The sequence below is a fragment of the Salvelinus sp. IW2-2015 genome, linkage group LG4q.1:29 (assembly GCF_002910315.2).
Source record: "Salvelinus sp. IW2-2015 linkage group LG4q.1:29, ASM291031v2, whole genome shotgun sequence".
NCBI classification, from domain to species: Eukaryota; Metazoa; Chordata; class Actinopteri; order Salmoniformes; family Salmonidae; genus Salvelinus; species Salvelinus sp. IW2-2015.
In genome coordinates, this window is record NC_036842.1 from 23,395,182 (window position 1) to 23,415,004 (window position 19,823).

The 19,823-nt window shown below is 43.0% G+C and overlaps 1 protein-coding gene across 1 annotated transcript in view; it reads left to right on the forward strand.

Annotated features, from left to right (window-relative positions):
- The window catches only part of LOC111961688 (breakpoint cluster region protein-like), a 36,221-nt gene that overhangs the window by 10,611 nt on the left and 5,787 nt on the right, over positions 1-19,823 (forward strand). Inside the window, exons 7-18 of the mRNA XM_023984139.1 lie at positions 2,066-2,187; positions 2,367-2,532; positions 2,666-2,785; positions 2,940-3,015; positions 3,292-3,402; positions 5,145-5,219; positions 7,377-7,474; positions 9,073-9,204; positions 11,718-11,777; positions 12,011-12,120; positions 15,633-15,772; positions 16,419-16,553. Coding sequence (XP_023839907.1) covers positions 2,066-2,187; positions 2,367-2,532; positions 2,666-2,785; positions 2,940-3,015; positions 3,292-3,402; positions 5,145-5,219; positions 7,377-7,474; positions 9,073-9,204; positions 11,718-11,777; positions 12,011-12,120; positions 15,633-15,772; positions 16,419-16,553 — 1,345 coding nt within the window. The remainder of the gene's footprint in view (positions 1-2,065; positions 2,188-2,366; positions 2,533-2,665; positions 2,786-2,939; positions 3,016-3,291; positions 3,403-5,144; positions 5,220-7,376; positions 7,475-9,072; positions 9,205-11,717; positions 11,778-12,010; positions 12,121-15,632; positions 15,773-16,418; positions 16,554-19,823) is intronic.

Genomic DNA, 19,823 nt, shown 5'->3' on the forward strand with positions numbered 1-19,823 from the left:
TCTCTCTGCCATTCTCTCTCTGTCTCTCTTTCTGTCTCTGTCCCTCCTCTCTGTGCCTCTGGGAGTGATGTGCTTTTGATGTGTGTTTGGGCATGCAGGAGAGGCACACACACAGTGTGTGGATGGTTCTGAGAGCATACTCTAAATGTATATATTTTGAACATTTATGCACAGACACATGCACACAAACACACACGTACAGCACTCAGAGAGACTACCACGAACTGGTCAATATTTCATAGGCGTTCTTCGCTGTCAGCGTGCGTCACAGACCGAGTCTCTCTTTTCTCAATAGTCCTGCTGCCCTTTTAGTCAGCGATTATGAGAGATGGCCAAAGTCATATTTCCTCTGGAGGCCTTAGTAAAGCGTATTTGATGAGGAGGACCTTGTCCTTCAGGAGGAGAGAAAGATTAGGAGTCCCTCAGGGAGAATGTCAGTGGTCTGGCTGCATCTAGAACGGTGCATTGTAACATGATTGGGTCATATAAAGTGTGTACTGTATGTAGTGTCGTTATCTGCAGCCTGGAGGATCATTTGATTGTGTTTGACAAGGTAAACAAACACATGTGTGTCCCTAATGTTTGGGCGCCCTATCCCCTTCACTTTCTAGGAGGGCCAGTATACACTTACAATACACAAGAGGACATCATGTAATCCCTAAATCGCTCTGTTATCCCCCTGACTGGCTTATCTCTAGCAATCACCCCATGATCTCCTGGTGAGCTATTATCTTATTGGATCCCTCCCTTACAAGCCACGACCAACAGGATCGATGACGTGATCTGATTGAATGAAATGCTGTACCCTGTGATGTACAATACATACACACTGCTTTAATAATACTGTAGTCAGAGAGCACCACAGAAACACAGTGATGTAGTTGGAAGGTCAGGGGAATTCGTCAATGCAAATTGAGCAGCTGATGAAACCTCGTCCCAAACCGAAAAGAGGATCAATATGTACAATGGTCATCAGTTAAAAGAGGCACATCCCTCCACTGTGTCCGACAGATTGTGAGGTCACACTCTTTACATCAAAGCCACAGTATGTAGCCATTTTGGCTCCCAACTACTTTCACTTTTTAAATAAATGATACCATTTGAAAGCCTAAAATGTTATTTTTAATAAGCCAATGAGGAAGTGATCTATCACGGCTGTGTTCATTATCTATCTAATGAATAATTAGAGCAGCCATTGGGAATGAGTAAATTAGAAGTGTCTCATCTTCTTAGCAGGGATATCAGACTCTAAATGTCAATCAGGCTGAGGACAGGCACAGAGCAGGTGTCCTACCATGTCTCTGTGGTGCCTGTGTTTTTTTGGTTATTTATTAGGATCCCTATTATCTGTTTCTCATGCAGCATCTACTCTTTCTGGGGGTCCTGTGTGACGTGCTGCTGTCTGGATCAGAGACTCTGAGCCATTGTTCGACATTCCCTTTAAGATGGTCCATACACACTGACTGGTACAGCAACAACCCTGCACTTTGCCGGGGGAGACCCTGTTAGGTGTGTGTGAGCGTGGATGACTCACACACACAGAAACATGGGGGGGGTTGCTTGTGAGCCTCTACCCCTCAGGCCAAGCTTTATCAGACCGTTCATTGTAGGGAGTGCAGTAAATCTGTAATGTCCTCACATGGACTATGTGCTTTGTTCAGATATGCCCTCCTTGTGTTGGGCATAGATATGCTTTAGTTAGGTATTTTTTACTTCAAAGATCCTCCTGATGTGCTGTAGACTTGCTGGACCTGTTCAGAAATGTACCTCCTGTAGTATCTACAGTACGCCTTCATGAGGTTAGACAAGGCATATGGAACAGTGTTGTAACATTGGCCCTCTCCTGATGCAAGCTGTTTTATTTTATAGACAGAGCTGTAAATGTACAGCTGTGTGTGTAAAAACATCACTGCCCCCTTCTGGATCATGGTGGCATAAGAGCCCCCCCCACCCCCCACACACACACACCACAGTGTCTTAACCAATACAAAATATGGAAGTGTATAGTATTGTTTGATAAGCTGATGTATAGATTGATCTGATGGCTGATTGTGTGGTCTCGTAGAACCGCCAGCTGCTGAAGGACAGCTTCATGGTGGAGCTGGTGGAGGGAGCCAGGAAGCTCCGCCATGTTTTCCTCTTCACCGACCTGCTGCTCTGCGCCAAGCTCAAGAAACAGATCGGAGGGTAAAATAGTCTTCCCATCGTTCTGTCTATGTTCAACTCTTCTTTTCTTCTAACATATTCCAGGACATGTCTGTCTTCAAGATGCTAGGATTTCTAATCATATCACTTCCTCTCTCTCTTTCTCTCTCTCTTTCTCTCACTCACTCTCTATCTTTATCTCCATCCCTCCCTCTCTGCAGGAAGAGTCAGCAGTATGATTCCAAGTGGTACATCCCTCTGTCAGACCTAACCTTCCAGAACGCAGATGAGTCTGAGCCTCTGCCCATCCCCCAGGTGCCTGACGAGGAGCTGGACGCCATGAAGGTCAAAATCTCCCACATCAAGAGTGAGATCCAGAGAGAGAAGGTATGTCACAGACAGTGTACACACACACACACAGACACACACACACACACATGCATGCATACGCACACACACATACCATAGTATGTAAATGTAGTTGACAGGTCTTTTGACATTTTTTTTTTCTTCTGTCTAGCGAGCCAACAAAGGGTCGAAGGTGATTGACAGGTTGAGGAAGAAGCTGTCGGAGCAGGAGTCTCTTCTGCTGCTCACCTCCCCCAGTATGGCCCTCAGAGTACACAACAGGAACGGCAAGGTGAACCCCTGTCTTCCTCTTCATCACCCTCATCATCATCAACAACAAGCTATCATCACCATCACTATCACCCTCTACATCATTACAATCACCATCATCATCTTTGATAGGTTGTATATGATGGTATTGTATCTAAGTGTGTACTGTGTTTCAGGGTTACATGTTTCTGATGTCATCAGACTACGAGCGTGCTGAGTGGAAGGAGACGATCCGGGAACAACAGAAGAAATGTAGGTGGCCCTCAGTATTCTACTGTGACTAAATCTCTTCAGTATCACTCTGTAAGCAATGAGTGTTTGAGTAAGGAGCAGCCATTGGCTCAGGTTAGATGATAGAAGATGCCCAATAATCTGACCTGTAGTCCATTGTGTGAATTGAACCAACCAATTGAAACCACTAATATTTGCTCACATGCAGCATTAACATACACACTGTACTGTGACATACTGTGTGGGTGACTCTGACCCCTGAACCCTGTCCCTGTGTTTGTATGGTCCCTCTCCCAGGCTTCAAGAGCTTCTCCCTGACCTCCATGGAGCTACAGATGTTGACCAACTCATGTGTGAAGCTGCAGACTGTCCACCACATCCCACTCACCATCAACAAAGAAGGCCAAGGTACCAGATGTTATTCAATGTTCTGCTCTGACTGCTGGCCCAGAGTTTTTCTGTCAGATGTATCAACTATGTGCTCTGATGTGGAGAAAGACCGTATCCAAAGAAAAATAGGAACAAAATGAAGTTATGGTTGTCAGAGCAGTTTGCAGTTTGTACATGTTTGTAGTTCTTGGTCTCTTTTTTTATCTTAGTTTGTAATTATATTTATTAAGGATCCCCACTACTCTTCCTATACAGTGTAAAACACTTGTCACAACACATTCAGTGTGTTCCCTCAGGCCACTGCTCAACTATCACATACAGTGGGGAGAACAAGTATTTGATACACTGCCGATTTTGCAGGTTTTCCTACTTACAAAGCATGTAGAGGTCTGTAATTTTTATCATAGGTACACTTCAACTGTGAGAGACGGAATCTAAAACAAAAATCCAGAAAATCACATTGTATGATTTTTAAGTAATTAGTGCCGTGCTTGTTGAATGTCCTTCCCTATAAGCGTGCTGAAAGTCTTTTGTCAATTTGTTTACAGTAAAATGGCATTGTATCTGGTTAAACACCATTTTTTCCAAAAGTTTACTAAGGGTTGGTACCAGGCTGATTGGTCGGCTATTTGAGCCAGTAAAGGGGGGCTTTACTATTCATGGGTAGCGGAATGACTTTAGCTTCCCTCCAGGCCTGAGGGAACACACTTTTAGATTGAAAATATGGCAAATTGGAGTGGCAATATCATCCTCTATTATCCTCAGTAATTTCCCAACCAAGTTGTCAGACCCCGGTGGCTTGTCATTGTTGATTGACAACAATAATTTTTTCACTTCTTCCACACTCACTTTACGGAATTCAAAATGACAATGCTTGTCTTTCATAATTTGGTCAGATATACTTGGATGTGTAGTGTCAGCGTTTGTTGCTGGCATGTCATGCCTAAGTTTGCTAATCTTACCAATGAAAAAACATTAAAGTAGTTGGCAATATCAGTGTGTTTTGTGATGAATGAGCCATCTGATTTAATGATAGAGCTGAGTTTGCCTTTTGGCCCAAAATGTAATTGAAGGTGCTCCAAAGCTTTTTGCTATCATTCTTTGTCATTTACCTTTGTTTCATGGTGTAGATTAGTTTATAGAGTGAAGAAAATAGAGTTATTTTGGGCTCTTTATAGTTTCATTCAGCATTCCAATGTTAACATGGATCTACAGGTAATTGCCACTGCCAAAATAAAGGAAACGCCAACATAAAGTGTCTTAATAGGGTGTTAAGACACCAGAACAGCTTCAATGTCACTTGGCATAGATTCTACAAGTGTCTGGAACTTTATTGGGGGATGAAACACCATTCTTCCATGAGAAATTCCATTATTTGGTGTTTTCTTGATGGTGGTGAAAAAGGCGATTTCAGGCGCTGCTCCAGAATCTCCCATCAGTGTTCAGATCTGGTGACTGAGACACACACACACCATTTAAACCCCCTATACTCCTTTGAGACCCCCCTTTTAAAGTCACTGAGATCTCTTCTTCTAGCCATGGATGTCAAAATAATGGGCAACTGGGCATTTTATACATGACCCCTGAGCATGATGCCATGTTAATTGCTTAATTAACTCAGGAAACACACCTGTGTGGAAGCACCTGCTTTCAGTATACATTGTATCCCTCATTTACGCGAGTGTTTCCTTTATTTTGGCAGTTACCTGTATCTTCCATTCCTCTCTAAGCCTTCATCTCTCTTTCTTGTGTTTTTCCAGAGGATGAATCCCCTGGCCTCCATGGATTCCTGAATGTAATCGTCCACTCTGCCTCGGGCCTCAAACAGAGCTTGAGTGAGTGACCCTCCACCGAGAAGTGCCTCTACACTGTACATACTTTACAGGAGTAATAACACAGGCATTAGCCTGCGCCCCAAATGGCATGCTATTCCCTTTATAGTGCACTACTCTGGTCAAAGTAGTACACTATATAGGGAATAGGGTGTCATTTCAGACACACCCTTACTATTAGCTTATACAGGGGCCACAGCTGTTCTGTAAAACACAACTGTTCTGGTGAATGTCATATAATTTGATAGAGGTTACTTCTAAATATATTTCATGTGATTTTGTAATAACATTGTTATAAAATTGTTCTCATCAACTGTAGTATGCTTTACGTTTATGACAGTTCATTTAAAGAGGGTATCATATTGAGATCACAGAGAGAAGTTTTCCTGACCAAAATGGCAGATTTTTTTTGTTGCTAGGATGCCAATGTCCATTTTACTGTTCTATTTACTTTTGTGGTGTATCGTCATAGAGACCACTACTAGTCGTAGTCTTTTGGGTGAATCTACAGTTGAAGTCGGAAGTTTACATACACCTAGGTTGGAGTCATTAAAACTCGTTTTTTCATCAACTCCACAAATTTCTTGTTAACAAATTATAGTTTTGGCAAGTTGGTTAGGACATCTACTTTGTGCATGACACAAGTAATTTTTCCAACAATTGTTTAGACAGATTATTTAACTTATAATTCACTATCACAATTCCAATGGGTCAGAAGTTTACATACACTAAGTTGACTGTGCCTTTAAACAGCTTGGAAAATTCAAGAAAACGATGTCATGGCTTTAGAAGCTTGTGATAGGCTAATTGACATCATTTGAGTCAATTGGAGGTGTACCTGTGGATGTATTTCAAGGCCTACCTTCAAACTCAGTGCCTATTTGCTTGACATGATGGAAAAATCAAAAGAAATATAGCCAAGATCTCAGAAAAAAATGGTAGACCTCCACAAGTCTGGTTCATCTTTGGGAGCAATTTCCAAAAGCCTGAAGGTACCACATTCATCTGTACAAACAATAGTACGCAAGTGTAAACACCATGGGACCACGCAGCTGTCATAATGCTCAGGAAGGAGACGCGTTCTGTCTCCTAGAGATGAACGTACTTTGGTGCGAAAAGTGCAAATCAATCCCAGAACAACAGCAAAGGACCTTGTGAAGATGCCGGAGGAAACGGGTACAAAAGTATCTATATCCACAGTAAAACGAGTCCAATATCGGCATAACCCGAAAGACCACTCAGCAAGGAAGAAGCCACTGCTCCAAAACCGCCATAAAAAAGCCAGACTACAGTTTGCAACTGCACATGGGGAAAAAGAAATGTCCTCTGGTTTGATGAAAAAAAAAATAGAACTGTTTGGCCATAATGACCATCGTTATGTTTGGAGGAAAAAGAGGGATGCTTGCAAGCGGAAGAACACCATCCCAACCGTGAATCATGGGGGTGGCAGCATCATGTTGTGGGGGTGCTTTGCTGCAGGAGGGACTGGTGCACTTCACAAAATAGATGGCATCATGAGGGAGGAAAATTATGTGGATATATTGAAGCAACATCTGAAGACATCAGTCAGGAAGTTAAAGCTTGGTTGCAAATGGGTCTTCCAAATGGACAATGACCCCAAGCATACTTTCACAGTTGTGGCAAAATGGCTTAAGGACAACAAAGTCAAGGTATTGGAGTGGCCATCACAAAGCCCTGACCTCAATCCTATATAAAATTTGTGGGCAGAACTGAAAAAGTGTGTGCGAGCAAGGAGGCCTACAAACCTGACCCAGTTACACCAGCTCTGTCAGGAGGAATGGACCAAATTCACCCAACTTATTGTGGGAAGCTTGTGGAAGGCTACCCAAAACGTTTGAGCCAAGTTAAACAATTTAAAGGCAATGCTACCAAATGCTAGTTGAGTGTATGTAAACTTCTGACCCACTGGAAATGTGATGAAAGAAATAAAAGCTGAAATAAAATCATTCTCTCTACTATTATTCTGGCATTTCACATTCTTAAATAAAGTGGTGATCCTAACTGACCTAAGACAGGGAATTTTTACTAGGTATGAATGTCAGGAATTGGAAAAACTGAGTTTAAATATATTTGGCTAAAGTGTATGTAAACTTCCGACTTCAACTGTACCTGTGACTGCATCTCCTCTTCTCCTCTCAGATCTGTACTGCACGTTAGAGGTGGACTCCTTTGGCTACTTTGCGAACAAAGCCAAGACGCGGGTGTATCGCTATACCACAGAGCCCAAATGGAACGAGGTAAGAACTTGTACTGGTATTACCAGACATATGCAGAGTACAGTATCTGCATTTTCTGGGTACTACCAAGACCAAGACATCTGGTGTTGTGATGTAATAGTGTCTTAATGAGAAAGCCGTATGGCAGAAAGCACACAAACACACCCACACAAAGTCGTCACGTATTACGGTGCTGGATGTCAGAGCCAAACACAAAGTGCTTGTGCGTCATGAGAGCTATGAGAGCGCACACAACAGTTTTAAAACACAATTGGTGAATTTGTTTATCTGCAGCAGGAATTTTCCATCAGGCCCAAGGAACTGCTGCTGCTTCTGCTGCTTAATTACATTGTTCAGCAAAGTGGAAAGGGTTTTAGCTAATGAGGAGCTTCTGATGATGACTCATGTCTGTGGAAATGTTAATAGAATGTGTTGTGGCCCCTAACCGTGTGGAAACCATATACAGTGTGTTCTTTTACATAACTAACGGGAATCTCCGTCAGCTGTGCTGTCTGCTGTTGACAATACGTTCACATTTACAGCACTTAACTGATAACGTGTACACTCTTAGAAAAAAGGTGCTATCTAGAACCTAAAAGGGTTCTTCGGCTGTCCCCATAGGAGAAACCTTTGAAGAACCCTTTTTGATTCCAGGTAGAACCCTATTGGGTTCCATGGAACCAAAAAGGATTCTACGTGGAACCAAAAAGTGTTCTCCTATGTGGACAACCAAAGAGTTTTCTAAGAGTGTACAGATCAACCTTATTGAGCATCTCTTGGAAGAGACTTTCATGCCATCCTCATTGAAAGCCATATAAAGACTAAAAGCTGCATCTCTGCCTCCGTCTGCTCTCTTACTAGAGTCCCACAGTAGATGGGCATCATCCTCACCAGTCCTGAAACCCCTAATGCTTTACATTGGTCCTTCGAGAAATGACTGTAAAACTACTTTAGGCAGTCTGTGGTTTCTGTGGCATTTTCTCTCCTAATGTGTCTGTTTCTCTCTCTCTCTCTCTCTCTCTCTCTCTCTCTCTCTCTCTCTCTCTCTCTCTCTCTCTCTCTCTCTCTCTCTCTCTCTCTCTCTCTCTCTCTCTCTCTCTCTCTCTCTCTCTCTCTCTCTCTCTCTCTCTCTCTCTCTCTCTCTCTCTCTCTCTCTCTCTCTCTCTCTCTCTCTCTCTCTCTCTCTCTCTCTCTCTCTCTTCTTCTCTCTGTCTCTGTTCTCTGTGTCTCTCTCTCTCTGTCTCTCTCTCTGTTCTCTCTCTCTGTCTCCTCTCTTCTCTTCTCTCTCTCTCTCTCTCTCTCTCTCTCTCTCTCTCTCTCTCTCTCTCTGTCTCTGTCTCTCTCTGTCTCTGTCTCTGTCTCTTCTCTCTGCTCTCTGTCTCTCTCTCTCTGTCTCTGTCTTCTCTCCTCTCTCTCTCTCTCTCTCTCTCTCTCTCTCTCTCTCTCTCTGTCTTTTCTCTCTCTGTCTCTCTCTCTCTTTCTCTCTCTCTGCTTCTCTCTCTCTCTCTCTCTCTGTCTCTCTCTCTGTCTCTCTGCTCTCTCTCTCTCTCTCTCTCTCTCTCCTCTCTCTCTCTCTCTCTCTCTCTGGTTTCTCTCTGTGAACTCTCTCTCTGCTCCAGGAGTTTGAGATAGACCTGGAGGGCTCTCAGACCCTGAGGCTGCTGTGTTATGAGAAGAGCTACAACAAGACCAAGCAGATCAAAGAGGATGGAGACAGCACCGACCGCATCATCGGCAAAGGACAGATCCCGGTACGTCATCACCTTCACGCTGTTATGTCACCATAGTAACATAGCCTGATGACGTTATGGTTATGATAGTGTGGTGAGATTGTGGTCCGAATGTCCTAGATGTGGACTAAACACTGCTGAGTGCTCAGCTGATTTAATTAATGAATTAGCTAATTATGTGAGTAGTAGGATAGACTGTCTACAGTGATTAGATGTGTAAATTGCAGAATTAGAACCTGCAAAAAGGTATCTAATAGGTAAATAGCCCTGACTAGCTCTAGTCATAACCCAACTGAGCTTCAGAACCAGATAGTTGATCCAATAACCTGTGAAAAGCTGTAGAGAGACCGAGCACAAAACTTGGATTGGGTCATGATCAGGAGCTATGAGTTGAGTGAACTGCTCTTCTTTGCTTTTATTTATTTAATAAGGTTTTTTGCTTTGAGAATGTATGTTAGAGGGTACAGTATCAGCCCATCTTCACTGTGGTTGAATCAGGGTCCATAATTAATGTGTTCTTCCTGTAAATATCATGTGCCTCTGAGTCTGTCCCAAGGGTAACCAGATCTGGTGTGTGTGCGTTCACGTCTCTTTTTGCATGTGGGTGGTGAGGGATGGAGTGCTGGATAGGGCCTGGTAGGATTTTTGTACATAGACCTTCATGTTTCAAGGAAAGGCAGGTGAATAAAGACATTGGTTAGTGTATCAGAGCCATGGAGCCTCTGCTTTGATCTGGTCCACGTCCTGGGGGGGTGTACTGTTCCCTATCCCCCCCATTTGGACAGGTGTGTGTGTGTAAACCTTTCAGTATTCAGTGATGTCCAATAACAGACTCAGTTACCCGGCCAGGGGCAGTCTTATAGGGTGAAGTTGCCCCCAAAAACGAGTTAAGTTTTGCAATTTCACGAGGTGTTAATGTTGGGGAAGATGTAGCTGATCCTGGATCTGTATCTAGGGGGAAACTATACCCTAGAGAAGTGCCATTCATGGTGGCTGGAGACAGATAGTGAGTTCTTCTCTGGTTTGTCAAAATCAATCAAACCAAATTGTATTTGTCACGTGCACCGAATACAACAGGATGAAGACTTGAAATACTTACTGCTTAGTGGTTACCATGGTAACTGTGATAATTGCCATGCCAACTGTGATGGTGGTTAAAAAATGTGTTATCAAACTGTGTGAATGCTCATCAACACAAAATCATCCCCTACCCCAGTCTGTACATACTGTACCATGTGTTTGCTTATGGATCACTGTGTTCTCTCATCCTCTGATGTATGTGCTATGTTGCTCAGTAGTCTTCTAATACATAGCTTCATAATGATGGAGAGAGACCAAGTCCCCCGGCGGTTCACACACAAACACACACAGCAGTAAGCCAATGTTGCCAAAGCTGAGCAGCTTTGTATGAAAGCCCCAGCTGATGATTCAGATAAACTTTTCATCCAAACACACATACAGAGGGTGGGAATTTGGCACACTGGGCTGGGCTCGCTAGGCAGGGTGTAGTGGGGGGGGGGTCACCCAGTGAAGAGAGGGGTTGGTAGGGTTACCCAAGGCTTGGCTGAAGGCCACTGGGGGGATGGTGCATTTTACAGCTTACACCGAAACTAACTTAAGCATAGGGATTAGCTGTAACTAATAGAGAAGAAAGGAGGAGAGAGGGAAGAAAAGGAGGAGGGGGGATAATGCAGAAGAGAGGGGACGAGACCGAGAGAGGTGCATAAAGAAGCGGTCGTCCTGTAGTGCAATCCACACCTGTGTGTATGAGGACGTACTTTAGCTTGTGATCCTCACACACTTCTCAGAGCGAGCGTGGCAGTTGTGTGTAGGGTGAAACAGCTTTCCTGGACCACTGGAGATCATTATCGACTGGTCTGTTAGGCTACACACAGAGACAGGATACACACCTACTGAGACTACAGCTCTACTGACGGAGGAAATGAAAGAAAGAAAGAGGAACAAAAGAGAAAGAGGAGGAGAAAAGAATGAGAGGGTCAGTATGGGCCTGATAGGAGCATCTACCACCAACTCCCTCATACCACAGAACATGTACACTAGACTGAAGCCAACTGGGTAAAGAATATCTTACTAGTTTGGAGACTTTGTCAGTCTCTCTACACAGAGATCCATGACAGGTGAAGTAGTTGAGGACAGAGGAGATGGGATGCAAGGCCTGCACACTGTTGGCCAGACACTGCAGCAGTGTCAGTGTGGAGGACACTATGGAGAGGGAGAGGGGACAGGAGGTCTCCTGCCTGGGGAGACCTACTGCGAGCCATGGAGGTGTGTACGCAGTGCCCTGCTGAGACGCATGGTAACCCCACTCACTGATAGGACAACTGATGTTCAATAGTTTGACAGAAACAAATGATATATACGGGGAGGGGAATTTGGCAAGTGTGCGTGTGCGTGTGTGTGCATTGATGATGGTAGCCTAATGTTGGTGTTTTCTTGTCTGTATGTGTGTTTGAGTCTGTTAGTGTCTGTGTGTATTGTTATACTAACCAACCATCTGTTTTTTCTGCCTCCAGCTTGATCCCCAGACGCTCCAAGCCAAAGACTGGCAGAGAACGGTCATCCCCATGACCGGGGTGAGTGTGTGTGTGAGTGTGTCGGCACCGTTAAAAGGAGGAGTCTGTGTTTGTGCCATGCCATGTGATCCTATAAATGTTGGTTGTTAACTCTTATCCTTAACTCTTATCCTTAACTCTTATCCTTAACTCTTATCCTTAACTGATCTGCTTCTTATCTTTATTAACTAACCATCTGTTGTCATTGTAAACTGGTTTAAACTGTCATTTCACCCTTTCTCCCATTGCTCCAGATGGAGGTAAATCTTTCTATGAAGTTTACCAGCCGAGAGTTCAGTCTGAAGAGGATGCCGTCACGGAAACCCATGGGCGTGTTCGGAATCAAGATTTCCACAGTGACCAAGTGAGTTCAATATTCCCCTCATATAAATATATCCTGCACACACTCTCTGACAACCTACAGTTGATGTCGGAAGTTTACATACACTTAGGTTGGAGTCATTAAAACTCGTTTTTTCAACCACTCCACAAATGTCTTGTTAACAAACTATAGTTTTGGCAAGTTGGTTAGGACATCTACTTTGTGCATGACACAAGTAATTTTTCCAACAATTGTTTACAGACAGATTATTTCACTTATAATTCACTGTATCACAATTCCAGTGGGGTCAGAAGTTTACATACACTAAGTTGACTATGCCTTTAAACAGTTTGGAAAATTCCAGAAAACAGCTTGGAAAATTCCAGAAAACAATGTCATGGCTTTAGAAGCTTCTGATAGGCTAATTGACATAATTTGAGTCAATTGGAGGTGTACCTGTGGATGTATTTCAAGGCCTACCTTCAAACTCAGTGCCTCTTTGCTTGACATCATGGGAAAATCAAAAGAAATCAGCCAAGAAAAATAATTGTAGACCTCCACAAGTCTGGTTCATCCTTGGGAGCAATTTCCAAATGCCTGAAGGTACCACGTTCATCTGTACAAACAATAGTACGCAAGTATTAACTCCATTGGACCACGCAGCCGTCATACCGCTCAGGAAGGAGACGCGTTCTGTCTCCTAGAGATGAACGTACTTTGGTGCGAAAAGTGCAAATCAATCCCAGAACAACAGCAAAGGACCTTGTGAAGATGCCGGAGGAAACAGGTACAAAAGTATCTATATCCACAGTAAAACGAGTCCTATATTGACATAACCTGAAAGGCCGCTCAGCAAGGAAGAAGCCACTGCTCCAAAACCGCCATAAAAAAAAACAGACTACGGTTTTCAACTGCACATGGGGACAAAGATTGTACTTTTTGGAGAAATGTCCTTTGGTCCGATGAAAAACAAATGGAACTGTTTGGCCATAATGACCATCGTTATGTTTGGAGGAAAAAGGGGGAGGCTTGCAAGCCGAAGAACACCATCCCAACCGTGACGCATGGGGGTGGCAGCATCATGTTGTGGGGGTTCTTTGCTGCAGGAGGGACTATTGCACTTCACAAAATAGATGGCATCATGAGGGAGGAAAATTATGTGGATATATTGAAGCAACATCTCTAGACATCAGTCAGGAAGTTAAAGCTTCGTCGCAAATGCGGTCTTCCAAATGGACAATGACCCCAAGCATAATTCCAAAGTTGTGGCAAAATGGCTTAAAGACAACAAAGTCAAGGTATTGGAGTGGCCATCACAAAGCCCTGACCTCAATCCTATAGAAAATTTGTGAGCAGAACTGAAAAAGCGTGTGTGAGCAAGAAGGCCTACAAACCTGAATCAGTTACACCAGCTCTGTCAGGAGGAATGGGCCTAAATTCACCCAACTTATTGTGGGAAGCTTGTGGAAGGCTACCCGAAAAGTTTGAGCCAAGTTAAACAATTTAAAGGCCATGCTATCAAATGCTAATTGAGTGTTTGTAAACTTCTGACCCACTGGGAATGTGATGAAAGAAATAAAAGCTTAAATAAATCATTCTCTCTTCTATTATTCTGACATTTCACATTATTAAAATAAAGTGGTGATCCTAACTAGCCTAAGACAGGGAATTTTTACTACGATTAAATGTCAGAAATTGTGAAACTGAGTTTAAATCTATTTGGCTCAGGTATATGTTAACTTCTGACTTCAACTGTATATGGTAACCATGCAGAAAGCCTGCTGTAACACAGCCAGAGAATCTCACTGAGGAAAGGAGGAGGGAGAAGATGGGGAGGAGAGGAGGGAGGTAGAGGGACGGACAGGACCCCCTGTGGAGATTGTGAGCCTTTCAATCCAGATAATCCCAACTACATTCCCATGTCACCACTCACTCACTCCCCCTTGCACCAGCCATGGTCCGGAACTGATCTGTTCCCCTTCTTCAGTCTGATAAGAGATCACAAAAAGTCTGGCAAAGCATCTGGCAAACCTCAGATTTTTCCCAAATGGCACCCTACTCCCTATATAGTGCACCACTTTTGACCAGAGCTATATGGGCCATGGTCAAAGGTAGTACACTATGTAAGGAGGAAGGTGCCATTTGGGACACTGGGGATCTTTAATGGAAAATACACACAAGCTCTGAGGCCCTAGGCATACAATTAGTATTTAGTTAGTCTAGAATCATACCAGACACTAATACAGACCTGTACACTATACTTGCTTAGGGTAAATGAGGGAAATACCTCCCAGGTTGACCTAGTTCATGTATACTGAATATACTGTGTAAGTCTTTGAATCTTGAGTGGTTGTAATTTAGTCCTAAATCAATATAAACAAAGATGTTACTCTTAACGTGCCTTTTTGCCTTGTATGTCCCTCCACCACTAGATCTCCCTTTTGCAGCAGTTAGATAGATAGAGTGATCTTTTATGATCTTGTAAGTATTATTGGTTGTGGCTACTACTACTCTACATAGACTCCTATGTGTGCACACTTTGGTGATGCATACTTTGGTAGTGTCTATCTATGGAGAGACTGTCTTAATGGCCCTTGGCATGGGGCACTGAGCAGGCACCTGGCAGGCGGTGTACCCATCCTCAGACAGTCCCTCAGTTGTCCCCTGGCCTCACCTGGCATGGCCTGGCAAGCAGCGGCACTGTCACTATGGCAGTAGGCTCAGGGTAGAGTGGTCAGTGGGCACACAGACAGACAGAGGGGAGTGTGGGAGAGAGAGAGAGCAGTTGAGGTTAGGTTGTTTGCCAATGTTGGTGAGTGACGCTAATGAGCATTGCTAGTAACGAGAGGACTAATAAGGTTAAACAGCATGGCCAGTTAAGGCTGGAGAGACAGCATGTCACCAATAACACCAACAGAGAACAAACATCACTGCAGAGCTGCCTGCCACTGCCAGCTCGACCTGCGCGCTGTAGTCCGTGAACTCACAACAACACACACAGCGGTAGTGTGTGCATTTTGTCGCCATGATAATAATAAACATGATAAAGTACGAAGTCAATGCGTGTTTATATTTTGCGTTCACATACTTCAACAATGCAGCGACAGCCAGCAGTACACCTCATTGTCAGTGGAATGTTTTTTGTTGTTTTAATAATTGCTCACACATTTTTGATACTATTACATTAAAGATGCAACTAGTGTGCAACTGTGGCATCCAACAGAAAAATATCCCCATGGTATGTTATTACTTAATTGTCTCGTCTGTCTGTCTGTCTGTTCTGTCTGTCTGTCTGTCTGTCTGTCTGTCTGTCTGTCTGTCTGTCTGTCTGTCTGTCTGTCTGTCTGTCTGTCTGTCTGTCTGTCTGTCTGTCTGTCTGTCTGTCTGCTGTCTGTCTGTCGTCTGTCTGTCTGTCTGTCTGTCTGTCTGATCGTCTGTCGTCTGTCTGTCTGTCTGTCTGTCTGTCTGTCTGTCTGTCTGTCTGTCTGTCTGTCTGTCTGTCTGTCTGTCTGTCTGTCTGTCTGTCTGTCTGTCTGTGTATTTCCCCATGCCAGACGGGAGCACTCCAAGGTGCCCTATATCGTCAGACAGTGTCTGGAGGAGATTGAGCGGAGGGGGATGGAGGAGGTGGGCATCTACCGGGTCTCAGGGGTAGCTACAGACATCCAGGTCCTGAAGGCTGCCTTCGACACCAGTGAGTACCAAGGCCTTACTTCCCCCTGGCTCCCCCTCTTAATAAAGCCCTGGAAGTGGGAATAGGCTACAGTATAGCATATGGCATACTCTCTGTGGACTTTCTGTAGCTTGGTGGAACCAGCCTTGATACGTGAACTGAAATACAGTAATGAATGCGGCAATCAGGCCGCTTCCATCAGGGTGGTTCCATCAGGCTAGCCTCTCTGTGCACTCCCTTGTAAATTCAAGTCTATTGGACTGACTACTGTAGAATCAATGTGTCTTACCCTGCTCTGTCCCCTAGGTCAACTTCTGATTATGGTGCTCCGTTGTTGGGAATCATGGGTACATTTTCCATATGTCAAGTGCTTAACCCAGTTTATTTTCTTGTGTAGGCTTACTAATTCCTAAGTGTGGGTGTGCTAGTGTTAGCATTTTGTGTATTTGTGTGCGTGTGTAGGAACGTTTGTGTGTGCACTCGTGTGTGGTGATTTCTCTGATTATGACATTTACAGCTTAGTTTGGGGGGTATGTTGCGTTCTCAGCCAATGTCTTACTGCCAATGATCTGAAGTGCAGTGTGTTTTTGTGAATGGCCTCCCCATCCGCCGTTGCCATGGCTACACTTTCTACCTGTCTTTCTGAGCATTGCCATCTTTCCCACAGACAACAAAGACGTGTCTGTGATGATGAGTGAGATGGATGTGAACGCCATCGCCGGGACTCTGAAGCTGTACTTCAGAGAGCTGCCAGAACCCCTCTTCACTGACGACCTGTACCCCAACTTCGCAGGAGGCATTGGTCAGTCACAGGCCTTTGACAGGGCCAACAGACACTTATACAGTACCAGTCAAAACCTACTCATTCCAGGGTTTTTCTATATTTTTACTATTTTCTACATTGTAGAATAATAGTGAAGACATCTAAACTATGAAATAACACATATGGAATCATGCAGTAACCAAAAAAGTGTACATTCTTCAAAGTAGCCACCCTTTGCCTTGATGACAGCTTTGCACACTCTTGGCATTCTCTCAACCAGCTTCATGAGGAATGCTTTTCCAACAGTCTTGAAGGAGTTCCCACATATGCTGAGCCCTTGATGGCTGCTTTTCCTTCACTCTGCGGTGATTGTGGACGTCAGATAATCTGATGTAGCACTCCATCACTCTCCTTGGTCAAATAGCCTGGAGGTGTGTTTTGGGTCATTGTCCTGTTGAAAAACAAATGATAGTCCCAATTAAGCGCAAACCAGATGGGATGATGTATCACTACAGAATGCTGTGGTAGCCATGCTGGTTAAGTGTGCCTTGAATTCCAAATAAATCACTGACAGTGTCACCAGCAAAGCACCATCACACCTCCTCTTCCATGCTTCACGTGCGAACCACACATGTGGAGATTAGAGGTCGTCCGATTAATCTGCATGGGCGATTAATTATGGCCGATTTCAAATTTTCATAACAATCGGTAATCGGCCTTTTTGGATGCCGATTACATTACAATACACGGAGAGACTGCGTGGCAGGTTGACCAACTGTTACGCGAGTGCAGCATCAAAAGGACCTTGTGGCTGCAAGGAGCCATGGTAAGTTGCTAGCCAGCATTAAACTTATCTTATAAAAAACAATAAATATTTACATAATCACTAGTTAACTACACATGGTTGATGATATTACTAAGTTAACTAGCTTGTTCTGCGTTGCATATAATCAATGCGGTGGCTGTTAATTTATTATCGAATCACAGCCTACTTCAACTTCGCCAAACAGGTGATGATTTAACAAAAGCGCACTCGCGAAAAAAGCACAATCGTTGCAACCATAACCATAAACATAACCATAAACCTAACCATAAACATCAATGCCTTTCTTAAAATCAATACACAAGTATATATTTTTAAACCTGCATATGTAGTTAAAATAAATTAATGTTAGCAGGCAATATTAACTAGGGAAATTGTGTCACTTCTCTTGCGTTCAGTGCAAGCAGAGTCAGGGTATATGCAGCAGTTTGGGCCACCTGGCTCGTTGCGAACTGTTGAAAGGCCATTTATTCCTAACAAAGACCGTAATTAATTTGCCAGAATTTTACATAATTATGACATAACATTGAAGGTTGTGCAATGTAACAGCAATATTTAGACTTAGGATTGCCACCCGTAACGGTTCCGTATTTCACTGAAAGAATAAACGTTTCGTTTTCGAAATGATTGTTTCCGGATTTGACCATATTAATGACCAAAGGGTCATATTTCTGTGTGTTTATTATATTATAATTAAGTATATGATTTGATAGAGCAGTCTGACTGAGCGGTGGTAGGCAGCAGCAGGCTCGTAAGCATTCATTCAAACAGCATCTCTAAGCAATGCTTGATTCTCAGCGCTGTTTATGACTTCAAGCCTATCAACCTCCGAGATTAGGCTGGCAATACTAAAGTGCCTATAAGAACATCCAATAGTCAAAGGTATATGAAATACAAATGGTATAGAGAGAAATAGTCCTATANTTTATTATATTATAATTAAGTATATGATTTGATAGAGCAGTCTGACTGAGCGGTGGTAGGCAGCAGCAGGCTCGTAAGCATTCATTCAAACAGCATCTCTAAGCAATGCTTGATTCTCAGCGCTGTTTATGACTTCAAGCCTATCAACCTCCGAGATTAGGCTGGCAATACTAAAGTGCCTATAAGAACATCCAATAGTCAAAGGTATATGAAATACAAATGGTATAGAGAGAAATAGTCCTATAATTCCTATAATAACTACAACCTAAAACTTCTTAACTGGGAATATTGAAGACTCATGTTATAAGGAACCACTAGCTTTCATATGTTCTCATGTTCTGAGCATGGCACACATTGCACTTTTTCTTTCTTCTCCAACACTGTGTTTTTGCATTATTTAAACCAAATTGAACATGTTTCATTATTTATTTGAGACCAAATTGATTTTATTTATGTATTATATTAAGTTAAAATAAAAGTGTTCATTGTTCATTCAGGATTGTTGTAATTGTCATTTATGCACAAATATATAAAAAATCGGCCGATTAACCGGTATCAGCTTTTTTTTGTCCTCCAATAATCGGTATCGGCGTTGAAAAATCATAATCGGTCGACGTCTAGTGGAGATCATCCGTTCACCTACTCTGCGTCTCACAAAGACACGGGGTTTGGAACCAAAAATCTCAAATTTGGACTCATCAGACCAAAGGACAGATTTCCACCGGTATAATGTCCATTGCTCGTGTTTCTTGGCCAAGCAAGTCTCTTCTTCTTATTGGTGTCCTTTAGTACTGGTTTCTTTGCAGCAATTTGACCACGAAGGCCTGATTCACGCAGTCACCTCTGAACAGTTGATGTTGAGATGTCTGTTACTTGAACTCTGTGAAGCATTTATTTGGGCTGCAATCTGAGGTACAGTTTACTCTAATGAACTTATCATCTGCAGCAGAGGTAACTCTGGGTCTTCCTTTCCTGTGGAGGTCCTCATGAGAGCCAGTTTCATCATAGCAACTGCGCCTGACATTTTTTTCAAAGTTCTTGAAGTTTTCTGAATTGACTGATCTTCATGTCTTAAAGTAATGATGGACTGTTGTTTCTCTTTGCTTATTTGAGCTGTTCTTGTCATAATATGGACATAGGCCTATTTGGTAAAATACTATCTTATGTATACCACCCCTACCATGTCACAACACAACTGATTGGCTCAAACCCATTAAGAAGGAAAGAAATTCCACAAATTAACTTTTAGCAAGGCACATCTGTTAATTGAAATATATTCCAGGTGACTACCTCATGAAGCTGGTTGAGAGAATGCCAAAAGTGTGCAAAGCTGTCATCAAGGCAAAGGGTGGCTACTTTGAAGAATCTCAAATATAAAATATTGATTTGTTTAACACTTTTTTTGCTTACTACATGATTCGATATGAGTTATTTCATAGTTGTGATGTCTTAACTATTATTCTAGAATGTAGAAAATAGTAAAAATAATGAAAAACCCTTGAATGAGTAGGTGTGTCCAAACTTTTGACTGGTACTGTACCTATAGTATTATCATGGTATAA